Raw genomic sequence first — 14,696 nt, 5'->3', positions numbered from 1 at the left:
AGTTCAACAGAAGTTATTGATATGTCAAAACATCTCTGGAGTTGTTTCCCTACCTTCTCAATGCAATTGAGTAACTGAAGTGTCTGATCGGCTCAACCACCATACAACAAATACATGTAGCTTCCTTTTGGGTAAAATTAAGTGACTAAATCAGAGTGTGAAAGAACTGTACTCATAGAGACAAATCTTAATTCTGTGATGAGACACAAACTCCCTGATGGCGTCAAGATTCAGAGTGTCTAGCATCTTTGTCCAAAAGCAAGCAGAGTAACTGTAATTTTGCTACATTCAGAATTTGCTGTCACTTAGATTTTGAGTAGGAAATGTCTGATAGTCAGTGGTTACGATATTTGTTTGTGAACAGAAAAATTTTGCATGCTCAAGTAATGAGATACATCTTGTGCTGATGAGGTATGAGCATAATTATGAAAATTGTAACAAAAATTTGATTTATCCTCACAGGTTGCTGCGTGGCAGCTGACAACTAGAGGGATGAACCCAACCACTGAAAAATTCCTACTTTGGCACCATTTTGGCTCTGTAAGTTAATTTGTATAAAAAAAAATATCAGCCAAATAGATTGTTAGACACATGTTGGTTTGAAGTTTCAGTTCAACCATTAGTGTGGAGCAAAGGACAGTCAAATCAAGTCAAAACTAACTCGATATCGTAATCGTATGAAACTTTGACTCATGTTGGTCATCAGTCATCTGGATTCTCTTGTCTGCTTTGTCTTGTGAAAAAAATGTTTTCCCTGTAATTATCTATTTATTCTCTGGTGAGAAATTGTGAAGCTTTTCTGGTGAGAAATTGTGCAGCAGTGACAGGTGATATAAATAACTGTGTATGTTTGCATGTATTTGTTTACTCATATGCAAGTCCGATGCAGATATTTGCTATAGAAATTATTCATAGCCATATTATTACTGTTATTTTAATTCACATACAGATAAAAGTTTTACCGTTTTTACAAACATTTTCTTTATCTATATGTTCTGCAGTAGTGTATTTTGTTGTATTTTCCATTTTGTATGTGAGATTTATTGGTTAGGTTTTGATTTGTTAAAGAAAACCTTGAAATTGCAACCTACGCAAGTCATCAGAAACATTGCTCCATGTCATTCTCTGTCGTGCAATACTTTCAATGCACTGCCGTCATATAGAGCAAACAAAGCATCATCATGCCTAGTGTAAAACTTCAAGAAAACCAAACTCACGCCAAAGCCTGCCGCCTTCCCAACATTTCACAAGAAAATAACCAAACATGGAGGCTGCTGCTCACATTCTCCAAGTGTATGTAGAAATAGAATATTCGTGCAAAGCACCTGTTGAGCTGCTTCCCTGCCAAATGGAATTTTACAAATTTTTGCAGATGTTTTAGTTGAATGTTCCTATTTAGAAATACAGCAGTTTGTTATGGTAGTGCTTCACTGAATTGGAAATTAATATGCTATAACCGGCTGTTGGGTAGAATTGTGTCCCTTTATGAATTTGATGTTTTCTTTGAACTCAATAGCGATAGACTTACCATGCATATACGTAAAATTAATCCTTGAATTGCCTCATGCCGTCAGAAATAATTGAAATTGCCATGGAACGACTTTCTACGATTTCACAATTTCTTAGTTGATTTCATGATATTATGGTGGTTTAATGACAGAAACTCCTATGCAATTTTATCCAGAACCAAATAATTTGTTATCAAAGATTTCAAATGGCACAACAGCGTGGTATATTCTGAACGGATCACGCTGTAGTTGGGATGTTTTTGATATTTGGTGTTCTTCCTTAAGGATGAGCCAAATTAGTGAAGTGGACATCACAAACGACAGGAACTGCTTGACAATTGAAACCAGAACCTGACAATACAGCTCTTTGATGCCAAGAGCAAGCATTTTTTTTGTCCTTATACATCGATCAAATAGAAATCGGACACAACCATATGTTTGGTGAAATGTATTATCGAGCAAAAAGTGGCATTAATTGAATCTCTTTTCAGTATTTTGCCTGTTTGATCGAGTGGAAAGTCATAAAATCTAAAAGGATTGGAGGGGTTTGCTTGTCATGAATGTTATTGCAAAGAAGGCAGGGGAGTCAACGCACTGTGGTGCACAGTTGTAGGTCCCCTTTATTACTGACGTGTATTGTCTGTAGAGAAATTCTGATATTAGCTTCATTACAGGGAGCAGTACAATCCATGAGCACATCAGTTTATCCCGAGATATAGTCCAAATTTCTGATGTACAATCACAAAATACCAGGAAGAATGGTTGAAATTTTTTTATTCAATGGAATACTCTGGATGACATAATGACACAATTCAAACTGGTAAAAAAAAATGTTTGTCATTTTTATTTCATAACAGATACACATTTTCTTGGTACATTTCTGTGAGTCTGGCAATACTGATACAATCAGTGAACGCTGACAATTTTTAGTACAATTTGGAATGATGATCAAACTGACCTTTTTTTGTGTTTTTTTCTTCATTTTTTTCCAATTCTTCCTTGTTATGAGTGCAGGATCTTGAGGTAACTCTATGCATATCTTACTGTGTCAATGCCAAATGAAAAACAAACTAATTCCAAGCACTTGCTTGAGGAGTGCACGTTGAACCCATTTTAAAACTAACACATGAGATAGTTGTCAAGTTTACCTTTTATACATACACCCTCCTTGTGTTTTGCTCACTAACATAATTTGCCGCCATGAATGTATTTCATTTCCAAAGAAAATTTCATTTCTCCTTGCATTGCAACTGCAATAAATATGAATATTGATAATTTTTCTTGGGTTCTTTGAACTTTGCAAAGGCCTGCTTCTCTTTTCTTTTTTTTCGCTGTGCCTCGAAAAAATTTAAAAACTGACGGAGTATAAAATGCTTGTTGAAAAAGTTACAATTTGTAAGAATGGTTGCAAGAAATTATCGTTTTGACAAGTAAATGAGATTTGAGAATATACTTTGCAAAAGCACAATTTTGCAGATTTGAAAATAATTATTTACCAAAATATGAGAAAATGATCTGATATTTTAATTTAAAATTATGTTTCTTTCAAGTTAATCATTTTTGGCAGCAAATTAGGTTGAATTAGGTTGAAGAGTCTGTGTTGTGAATGCCATCAGCAGTGTTGTGTACCAAAGTGAGTTTCTGAAATTCAGAGCAAAAATAGCATCATTTGCCAATGATTTGATTTCAATGAAAATGTTTGTCATGGATACACACCTGTTGTACCCAGAGTAGTCACAGAAACCGCCAGTATTGAATTGACTCTGGCGATTCAACACTGAACATTGCTTATCATTGAGCAGTAAAAAAGATTCTATCTGTTGGAGAAAGGAAATGAGTTTCATTGTCTATAAAATCAGTGTTGTACACATATCTTCTGCACTTGTCTTGTCACAGACACTGCGATGGTATTTATTTCAAAGACTCACAGTCTCACAGCAGAATACATACACATCTGTTTGGTAGTGTTTTTTTTATGTTCACTTATTAATGTGGTAACCTTGAACTCTAACCCTAATACAAACAACTATAAGCGGGGCCTCCTCTCCTCTGTGCATCACCCTTTGGAAAAGTAAGAAGTATTGTTGTTCTATTAACTACGCTTTCCTTAATGTCTTTTCATATTTTGAGGTATAAGCTTTTAACGTCTGCATGGCTGAGAGAAACTTCTCAACCAGCATTTCTGTGCACATTTTCCCATTCCTTTCGGTAACAGTTCCCTGTTTTTTCAACTTTCATTTGCCAAGTTAAAACATCAAGAATATCTTTTTCAAAGAAATTTGCAAGTTGTTGATAGTGTTCATATTACTTATGATACCCACCATGCATATCTGCTAAAGAGTAAGATACATTAATATCAAAACAAATCCTTGCCTTTTTTTGATCAATGCTTTCTGTATATAATCATTTGCCGCGGTGCAACTAACCTAGTGCTGTCATTTCACAGTCGGTCACCTCAATCTATGTCTTCTCTCTCTCTTTCTTTTCTGCACCATCTTCCCCGCCTCTAGATTTGTCTTCCTTCATCCAGTCCAATCAGAAACTGCTCATCACCCGCAAGACGTATTAACGAATTGCGCAAAAGACAGGGTACAATCTACGGTAGACTACATGTATGTGTATTCAGCAGTTTGTACCTGGGCGTCCTTGGGGACACGACACACACACACAAAAAGGGCAATTCAGCAAACTTAAAATGAAAGGAAAAAAAAACCAAGATTCTTTAGAGATTCCATGCTCAGAGAATCAAATGTGACTGTACGGCCGTTTAATATATGTTACATGTGGATATATTGTCAATTCTGTGTCATGTAGAGAAAACCGCTTTCGTCCAAAATAGATATTCAAGATTGACTGGAAATTTGTGTCAAATGCCAAAGCAACAGATTTGTGCAAGTAGAAGGGCTGCCGTTGCACGAAATTGAAGCTATATAATTTGTACTTGTCCAGTAACATGTCGCCTTGGTGTCCATGCGTATAAGCTGCTTGTCACATATATATAGTGGATTGAAAGTAGCTATCCTGGCACGTCTCAATGTCTGTAATATATCACACATAATTAATGTTTTGTCCTCGGTCAAAATGTGCGTCTTTCAAGTCTGTTTCCAAGCTAACCTTATGAATCTTTTATAATAGGGAAGTGTTTGTCTCAGTGTCTTGTCTTCTTGTGTATTTGTTCAATATCAAACTGCTCGTAGGCGCTCACTGCAGGACCTTGATAAAATATATTCTCTTGTTGTGTGCATTTTAACATTTTTCATTCTGTCAGGAAACCAAAGACAAGAAAGATCTTGTGCATGAATTTCATGAGAACTTGTACAAGCGAATGAATGCCCACAACCTCTCCAAATATATCCAAGTGTACATGAAGTAAGTGACCATTGTGTTGTGATTTTAGGTTTTCAGGGTTGCTGAAGACGTCGTTAGCCTCCTGGTTAGTTTTCTGGCAAGAATTGCATCATTGCATGTTGCTGTTAATACTATGAAACGTGATAGATAGACCAGGGCTTTGTATTTTATGAAAGGCACATATGGACACATAAACATCACAGCTCGTGAAGAGAAAATGCATATCCCAATGCAATGCATGCACCATAGTCTCAAGTCACCATAGTATTGTCTGTTGTACATACAGTGTAATAGATCTAGGTTCTGCTGTCACCGTCATATTCCCGATTTCCTGAAATGTGGGCATACGTATTTCTTACAGCCGCTCGGACGTTTCGCACAAAGTGAAGGATATAAAGACTCCCATCCTTCTTGTAACAGGAACAGTATCCCCACATGTCAAAGAAGTGGTAAGTTTTCATTCTTAGGGAAGAAAAAACCTTCCACCATATGGCAGCATCACAGTAGATGGACTGGACGAGTTATCACTTCATTTGCATATTGATGGATCCGGCAGGTTGAACTTGCATACTAATTTGCTTGACTAGATGAGTCACATACAAATGCTGAAGTCATTGGTTTTTGATGAAGTCATGCAAACCGTTTCATGATGCGATGGACCTGATAAGCTGCATGTTGCAGATTTATAGCACATTGATTTGCTGCGACATGCATGAATGATCCTGTCTAGACAATACACTGCCTCCATCCCAGTTTATTTCATTGAATGTTATTTTTAGCAAGGGTCGTAATTCTAATTACTGCAGTTATCTACCGAAACAATGTTTTCAAAAATAGCTCTTTTGCGGTTCTAAACTTAAGAATTTTTTGTTGAATTCACATTACAGCAGTTTCTAATATTTCATTTCCTTCAGACAAGACATTATGATATCTTCATCCTTTAAAGTTGATATTTTTGAGCACCACATTTTGTTATTTACAATATTTATGCAGTTCTTGAAATAACTCAACTCTATCGCATACATATAGGCCTGCAGGGTAATTGCCTAGGTTAGTAAGAATACATGGTTCTTGTCACACACTGAGTTCATTCTTAGTGTATAGTATGCTTGTACTGTCTCTGGTAAAAGCCCAAGTTTCCTCACAATTTCCATGCACCTCGTTCAATTCTGTATCACAGGAGAAGCTCTTCTATTCCCTACCTGACAAGAGAAACACTACTTTGTTGAAGGCTGAAGATGTTGGTGGTAGCATCATGGATGAAAACGTAAGAGTTCATTATTTGTCTTTATTTGGACATCCTAAGAATGTGAATATCTTTCTTCAAGTGATAAAAATATTTTCTCTTATGTCAGTAAGTTAATTTCTTTAAAATATTAACTTACTGACATAATGGAACATGTTTTGAAGAAATTTAACCATTTTCCCCATTACAAAAACATGCCAACACTGATAACAAGTGGGTTACACTATAAAGCAGCAGGGGTGCGCAACATGATCATGAGACTCTAAAATTTGGTCAGCATGTTTTTGTAATGGGGAAATGGTTAAATTTCGTCTAAATATTTTCTCTTATATCAGTAAGTTAATATTTTGAAGAAATTTAACCATTTTCCCCATTACAAAAACATGCAAACCAAATTTTAGTGTCTCATGATCATGTTGCGCACCCTTGTCGCTTTATAGTGTAACCCACTTGTTATCAGTGGTGAGGCCTGGTCTGTATACTCGTAAGTCAGGATGGAAAGGTTTCCAAATTTCCAAATAGGCATTTACATAACCTAGACAAATGACGTGCAAAATACCAAGGCATGTGCATGAATATTGTGCTGTTACAACAAACTGTGGAGTAGGTTTCCATGCGGATAAATTCTTGATAAGCTTGTGTTTAATTTCCGTACGGAGCAAATGTGAACGTAAGATTGAAAGGAAATACGCTGTATCACAGTAGGGAAACCATAATTTTAAAAGCCATTTGCACAAGAAAATCGTGCTGGGCTGTAGGGACACTACATTATCTGAATTAACTATATTCAAGGATACTAATCCATGCACTCATTTCTAGTTCAGGATATAGCAAGGCTTTAGGTGCAGGAAAGGGTGATTTTCAATTTGGACTGTGCATAGCTGTAGCATATTATTGTATTTCCCTATATTTATTCAAGAAAATAGGTACCAGATTTTCGTGATCTCCCTTAAGGTAGTATGCGCCTCGAAAGTAAAAGATTCAAACACTTGCTTAAACATTCCTCAAGGAATCTTTCAACCATGCTCTTGAAAAATCAAGAATAAAAAATCAGGGCCATGTTGCAAATTTTTGGTACTAAAGAAATAAAATTAAGATTTACTGATATTTGATATTTAAAATGGCTGCCATCTCTGTGTTAACTCTGTGGAGAAAATTGAAATTTTCAATTTTTGAAAAAGTGAGACTGTTGTAAGTTTTCTTACACCATGAGCTTTAAGGTAGAACGCACCTCGGGGACAGACATTCGGACTCTCAAACTTTTACAGTTCTCTTCTGATATACCACATGTGGGGGTTCATTTTAAAGGTCTTGGTGAAAGAAAACTTTTCACCGGCTTAGTTTTTTGAAATTCAAAAATTTTTATTTTTCTCCATAGAGTTAACACAGGGATGGCGGCCATTTTGAATTTCTAATATCAGTAAATCTTGGGTTATTTGTTTCTCTAGTACCAAAATTTGCACGGTGACCCCCTATTTTTATTCTTGATTTTGAAAGAGAATGATTGAAAGATTTCTTGAGGAAAGTTAGAGCAAAAGTTTAAGTCTTTCACTTTCGAGGTGCATATTACCTTAAAATGAGCCCCAACAAGTGATACATCAGAAGAGCATTGCAAAAGTGAGAGAGTTTGAACAGCCAAGGTGCTTTCTACCGTAATCATGTTGAAATACAAAGTATTAGCCTTGTCAACAGTGTTTAGTGTTCTTATTCATGCATGAATTCTGGTTGGGACTTAAATTCATTTGTGAAAAATACAATTGACAGTACAACAATTTGCTGGTTGAAGACTGAATTTCAACATGATTTAGGGAACTGAAAAAAACCCAACTGTATTTACAAATAGAACCAAAACAATTCAAAATATTTCACAAGTTAGAGCTCAAGTGAGCAATAATTACTCTTTTAAACTTTTCTGACTGGTAAAGAAAATCAGGTAAAAAGACCTCTATTGTAATGATGTCCATAGTGTTGTTCCATTCTATGGCACATAGGTTTAATATACACATCACCATAGTAATGGAGTTTTCAGGAACAATTTGTTTTTATTTTTTGAACAGCCAAGAAAGTTAGCTGAGAGTTTCTTACTGTTTCTTCAAGGCATGGGACTTGGTAAGTAATTTCAGTCGTTCTATCATCAACTGCCATTGTCCTCTGATCTCCTAATAGTAGTACAATCAGTTGGGCATGTCACATCTTGCCAAATGAGAGCAAAATATCATTGACGCAACGATTGCTCCAAGAAGATGATGATAGAAGTCGTAGCCTGTTAACCCGTGAAACATTCCTTCAGAGGATGATGTTTATCAATTCCTTGGGTAGAAGCATTGTTGAAGCAAGTCAAAATAGCAAAATGTATACATATTACAGTGTTTAACTTTGAAACCATTTTCTTATGACTATTGATACTCTCCGGTGTAAATTCATAACTGTCTTCTGGATCATATTTGACCTGTAACCTTCTATGAAAGTGTGATGGCGACTCTTAACCCTTCAAGGACTGATGGTTTGACTTCAGTAACGGAAATTATTACCGACCCTCTAATCTATGCATTGGAAAACCACATTTTTATATTTACACAGGGCATACATACATCATTGTGTTTTATTCTTCCTCCGCAGTTGCATCCGTGCCCATGACCCGTTTGGCTAGATCATCTTCTGTCGGAGAAGGCTCACCTGGCTCTCCTCCAAAAGGTGACTTGTCAAAGAACCGATCTGCCTCCATGGATCAGCCATAAAAACCTGCTCACATCTCCCAAGAGTTCCTCGTACATGCTTTATACACACCAACAGTGTTTCGGTCATCAAAGAGTATAATCTGGCCCACAGTGTGTATAAATTCATTCATTTTGAGAAACCAGTGATTTTATTTCCAGTATTTTGCAATGTTCGAACATGATATAAATGTTAAAAACTTAGCTGGGGGTACCATTAACATTTTTGAACTTTCATATAAAATTAATTCTATTGTGATTTTTTTTAATTTCCTCCATTTGAAATGTATAGTTTGATTCACTGCTGACCTCTGTTGGACTTCGTTTTTAAATTCATTCTAATATCGACACAGACTTGTACAATTTCCAAATCAATGGGTTTAAAAAACCATGCAATGATAACATTTCTTCTTTTTTTCCAAAATATGTAATTCAATGTAGAGGGCGTCTTTTAGCAGCATTTGTCAAAATAGAAATAATTGAGTAACTTTGTATGTCATCTTCAGATCTTTGCATACAAGACAAAAGAGATATTTTGGAGTGTATTTTCAATTTTCATACAGAGACTGGCTCGTGAAGTTCAAGTTCACCGACTTTTACCAAACTGTAGCTGTATTTTTATCAAAATACTATCCCGTGGCATTGTTGAATGTTGTCAGAAGAAAACACTGAAGAGTTCTTCAAAATCATCTGAGCAGCTGCATACAAGTTTTAAATTTTGTCTCTTCCAGTCCAGCAGAGCTGCCTAAGATCCCTACTTCTCCCGGGGTTCTTTCTGATCATCTGTCTAGTTTTCAAAGGGAGACAGTACAGTGTGCATTCAAACTTTTATTGCTTGACATCCTGAAATAAGAGCATGTAATGTTTGTCTTTTTCTTTTTGATGTGTCACAGATATTAGATAACACTGAAGTATAATCTTTCACAGAAAATCATAACCTGACCTGGTCCATCAGTCTTTTCAGGGCTTACTAACAATAAAAAGTTTTCCTCGGTACAGGATGGATGCGTATGGAAAGGTCCATAGATTCAGACGTAGACACTCTTCAACTGGTAACAGTCTGTGAGAGTGCTGTCATTCATGTCAGTTTTTAGAACTATCCAAAGGGTATGATAAAGGGTGACTTCAATTTTCACACAGACATGGAAACTTTCTTAGCTCTTGCTCAGTGTAGGAATATTAAAGCTGTATTTTCTCACATTGTTTATTTTTGTTTTCTATGTATTTTTATAACCTACCGGTTAGTTCCAGGGGGCCTCCAGAGGGTGCCCTTTGGAACTGATGGTTTTATTGCGTCTCGAGTTTTCTGAAAGGAAGAGACAATTACCCGTTGACAAATTTATCAAAATACTCAGAGAAGAATAGATCACGTGCTGTTCAACACATTCAAGTCTTACATGGTGAAATGTTGATAATATTGAATATAATAAAAAGAGATCTGTCGCATTTTATTACAATTAGCAATAATTGACTTCCAAACTTGCTCTGTTTTTCTTCAGGAAAGATTTCCTGAAATCATAACCACTAGTCATGAGTTCTTCCTCTGAAAGCTGCCTGTCAGTGTTATTTTGTCGCTTTTATATCATTTGGAAATTTCTGTCATTCTGCAACTGGAATCATACTGTGTGGCTTTCATAACTTGTACTGCGTAGCTTGTATATGAAAAATATTGAATTTTGGGATGATGTAAGGTTTGGTATATCCTGGAAATGAAGGGAAATGACATGCAGCTCAATAATAACCAAAGTCATAGAAAGAGACATCCTTATCTGTTGAGAGAGTCATTTCATACTTTTTGGTCTATGTCAATGATTGTAACATGCGACATCCATTGTATATGGCTATAGCTGAATTTGCGTGCATAAATTTCACAAAACAAGTGATCGCAACACAATCAGAACTTGGTAGCCGTAGTTGTACATGGCTATGCCATTCGATTTCAGTGTCAGCAACCACGCTGATGATTGTTGTCTGCACTCAGAGCTGAACACTCCTGCCGTAGACCTTCGGATTGCAACTTTTGATTTTTGATCTCTAAGTGAACTAATGTGCTATGTTACATTGTAATGCCAATATTCAGGATGTCATCACATCTTCAGCTGTGATTGAACGCTCACACAGATAGTTTGATATTTCAGTTTCTGCATCAGTCCACAGGGCTGACATCCATCCTGCGCCCATACTTGATATCACATCATGTTTTCAAGTGCTGAAGGTTAGCGTACAAGACCTTTTTTTATTACCAAAACTAATTGTACATAAGCACCTGTACTGCCCCACTCCACACTGAAAAGTCACAAATTAATATCTATTTTATGACAGTGTACTGTGAACATCCTGCAAGTCTTTGTTCAGGTTTGCAAAATAAGAAAATTTACTCTTCTTCGATTTCTGAATATAAATAATCATCAAATTGTTGTGGAATAATAGATATCTTTATGACTGTCAGGGCTAAATTATTTTTTCCTATCAAATTATATTTCCTGTGATAAAGTTTGCAAAACAATTGAAGCAGTGCTGCTGTAGTGAGTCTTTATCTCCTCGTGTTCTCACAGACACCCTTGTATCACTGTTACTACAGAATCACCTGTTCTGCTGGAACACAAGCATGGAATCACATGGTCAAACTTATTTCATGTGGACTGTGTTAGTAGGGATCAGTATGTTGGGGTCTGTCAATATATTTATTTTTGAGTTCATCACCAGCCGTTCACTGAACACATCTAAATGAATATTTTTCAGACTCTGCACAAGGACAGTAGCTATATGACTTGCAGATTAATTTGTTTTGCTGTACAATCCAATACGGCAACATTTTGATATCAATGTTTTCATTTTCATATTTCATTGTTATGCATGACAGAACAAATGCTTTTCAGAGACTGGCCACATGAAACGGCACAAGTGTAAACTTGTCATTGTTGTTTGTAATACAATCCAATGTGGCTACTGGTTGGCCAGTTCATTGTATTTTTCATGCCAATATTTCAAGATCTGTTTCTGCAAGATCATTCAAAGTTCAAATCAGGATTCTTGTGTATTTTAACTTTCATGAATAGAAACATGCATTTCAGCATTTATCATTTTGCTTTCATCACATGGATTTCTATCGACAGATGAGATGTAGGTAGTGGTCCTTGGGGACTATATCATTAATGATGATTTTGATGAATGTTACCAGGACATGTGAAAACTGAAGAGTATTCCAGACATGCTGATACTTTATAGTCTTTATTAGATGGTGTTACTGTAGTACTTAAAAGGCAAAAGCTTTATAGAAACTTAGTGTACAGAGGCTGTTTTGAAAACCAGCATATTTAGCCAACAAGGTATTAGCTCATTTGACGTTTGTCTGTGTAAAAACTTGTTAGTCCACCATGGATTAATATGATGTTGCTACATCTATCAACAGTTGCATTGCAAAGCAATGTACATGCATCCATCAAGATTAAATACCTGATGGAGTTGATATGAGGCTTTTTCTTAACAAATGTGTGCCCGGCAAGTTGTTGAAAATGTTATCAGATCCAGATTTTTGTTATTGGTATGTTTGGTCACAGCTAGGATTGAATGACTTTTCAGAATAAAAGAAAGATTCAGTAATTTTACATCCATTTATACCTGTTTTGGGAGATGCATTGGAAAGTATGGGATTCTGCAAAATCCGTAGCTTGGCGGAAATTCCAGTTTGACCTCCGATATGGTAATTTTCGAGAATGTGAATCTCCCATGTGCCATCATAACACTTATCTACATGAAGAGCTACCATGGAGGTTGTTGATGAACCAATTCAAGACCAATCTTTTGAAAGGAAGGGCTTATACAAATGGTAGTCCTTACTACAAAGTTTAGTTGAACATCTGTTTTACTGCTCATTTCAGAAGTCTACATACTATGGAAAGCACGATAGCAATTTTGTTAATGATATATGGCTTGTACTTTTGTCAGGCTAAAGATAAGAAGTGACCTTTTTCATAATGAAACTCTAAAATGATGTCAGACATATCAAGCTCCTAGTGGCATACTATTGATGTCTTGCATTTGTGTGATAAATGTAATACTTATATTTACGAAAAAACATGGTTAGACAGTGGCGCCACCAACGGAGTACTAGGAATCTGCTTTCATGAAAACAAAAGAAGACTTCAATTAATGGGTGGTGGCGCTCAATGTATGGGGCAGAACCAGCAATGTGTAGGGGTTGGGGATTGAAGGATTGAGTGTACTACGTACACACATCTGCATCATGTGTAGTGTTTGTATTTCACCGTTGAGTGATTCTGGCAACTCTTTTGTACAAGATAATGATTATCAGGAAGCAAAGATACCTGTCAATTAAACCAATGTTAAGTTGTGTTGTCTTCAAGATAGATTCCTCAAAAGAATGTCTAAACTTATAGATTGTGCTGTTATTAAGAGAATAAAACATTGAATTGATAGGAGTGTTGATTTTAATTTTTATGCTTTCCAATATTTTGTAATCAGACCACTATGATGGATGTTCTAGACATGGTTGCCAATACTTTTCCCCCTTTTGTTTGACCTGAAAAAAACAAAGGCATTTTGAAGAGGTCATGTTGGGGCTGACAACTGCAGTGCCTGTATGTATACAAACATTCATTGGAAACAGCTGCTCACTAATAAACTAATCCGTTCAACTGTTATGACAGAAATAACAAAATCCTTATTGTCGTTAAGGTGAAGTTTGCATTAAGGACTGAAAGTGAACATCTTGTATATTAGTATTTGTATACAGGTTTATTGTACCCAAGCTGACCTTCTTCACATGTGAATGCACCGACCAAAGCTTGTCTCGAATAATTATTTGTAGAGAATATAAGTTTTTAAAGCTACAGCCATTGCTTAGATGTATCATACTCTGATAAATTTCAGGTTTAAAGTTTCAGGTTACATAAATCGTGTCATTTTTTTGTATCAATCCTGTACAAGATTGATGCAACACTGTTGTCAGTGTGAGATCCGACATTCTACCAAAATAATATTAATCAAGAGTTTTGATTATTGACGATGTGTTTAATTTCCTAAGCTGTGTTGTGCATTTCACAGGTGGTGGCAGAGTAGTATTCTTTGTGAATATGGAAAAAAATAAATAAAACTGCTATTTTTTAAAACCAGTGATGTACACCAGTTGATCATTATTTGCATGTGTTTGTCTGTCAAGCGTGTACTTGATGAATGAATATGAGCATGAAAGGCGGATGGAATGAAATATTCCTTGTGATGATTACAAGCAATATGGATTGACAGACAGTGACAATTGCTATCATCCAACATGGAAACCCCTTTCAGTCCATCAAATGACTCTGTAGTTCTGTTGAGGTTGTCACACTTCCATTCAAACTACATAACAAAAGCATAGGAAATTTAATGCGTTTTCCCCCGCTTTGCCATGTAAAGTGACCCACAATTGAAAAATAGTGACATTTATAATAAACTGTGCTCAAAATTGATCAGAATTAACACACATTGGACGCATTTGTGATGAGTATGTGGTTGTACCAGGTGTACTGGTGGTGGATTTCAGCAAAATGAGAAATTTGCCCATTAAAACATTTCATCATGACCTGAACAAATTTACCTTAAAACGTGAAGTTGTTCCTCAGAACCCAAAAGCTAATTTCCACAGTTGTCAGATTAAAGAAAGCACATTGGGACAGATATTGGCGCTCTCAAACTTATACAATTCTTTTCTGATCCACCACTTACCTGTTGTGACTCATTTTAAAGCTCTTGGTGTAAGAAAAATTTTCAGTCTCAGATTTTTCGAAAATCAAAAATTTTCATTGATCCCCTCTTAGAGTTAACACAGGGATTTTTAATTTCAAATCTGGGTACCAAAATTTGTATGGTGACCCCTGA

At 36.0% G+C, this 14,696-nt stretch overlaps 1 protein-coding gene across 1 annotated transcript in view; it reads left to right on the top strand.

The window, feature by feature from the left end:
* LOC139120270 (uncharacterized protein ZK1073.1-like) overlaps positions 1-10,021 on the top strand; it is a 56,768-nt gene extending 46,747 nt beyond the window's left edge. The window contains exons 8-13 of the mRNA XM_070684550.1: positions 463-540; positions 4,777-4,877; positions 5,218-5,305; positions 6,037-6,123; positions 8,160-8,211; positions 8,722-10,021. Coding sequence (XP_070540651.1) covers positions 463-540; positions 4,777-4,877; positions 5,218-5,305; positions 6,037-6,123; positions 8,160-8,211; positions 8,722-8,840 — 525 coding nt within the window. The 3' untranslated portion in view covers positions 8,841-10,021. The remainder of the gene's footprint in view (positions 1-462; positions 541-4,776; positions 4,878-5,217; positions 5,306-6,036; positions 6,124-8,159; positions 8,212-8,721) is intronic.
* Positions 10,022-14,696: the final 4,675 nt, after the last annotated feature.

Source organism: Ptychodera flava, chromosome 20 (genome assembly GCF_041260155.1).
Source record: "Ptychodera flava strain L36383 chromosome 20, AS_Pfla_20210202, whole genome shotgun sequence".
NCBI classification, from domain to species: Eukaryota; Metazoa; Hemichordata; class Enteropneusta; family Ptychoderidae; genus Ptychodera; species Ptychodera flava.
The sequence above is the reverse complement of the archived record's forward strand: the minus strand, read 5'-3'. Positions and strand labels throughout refer to the sequence as shown.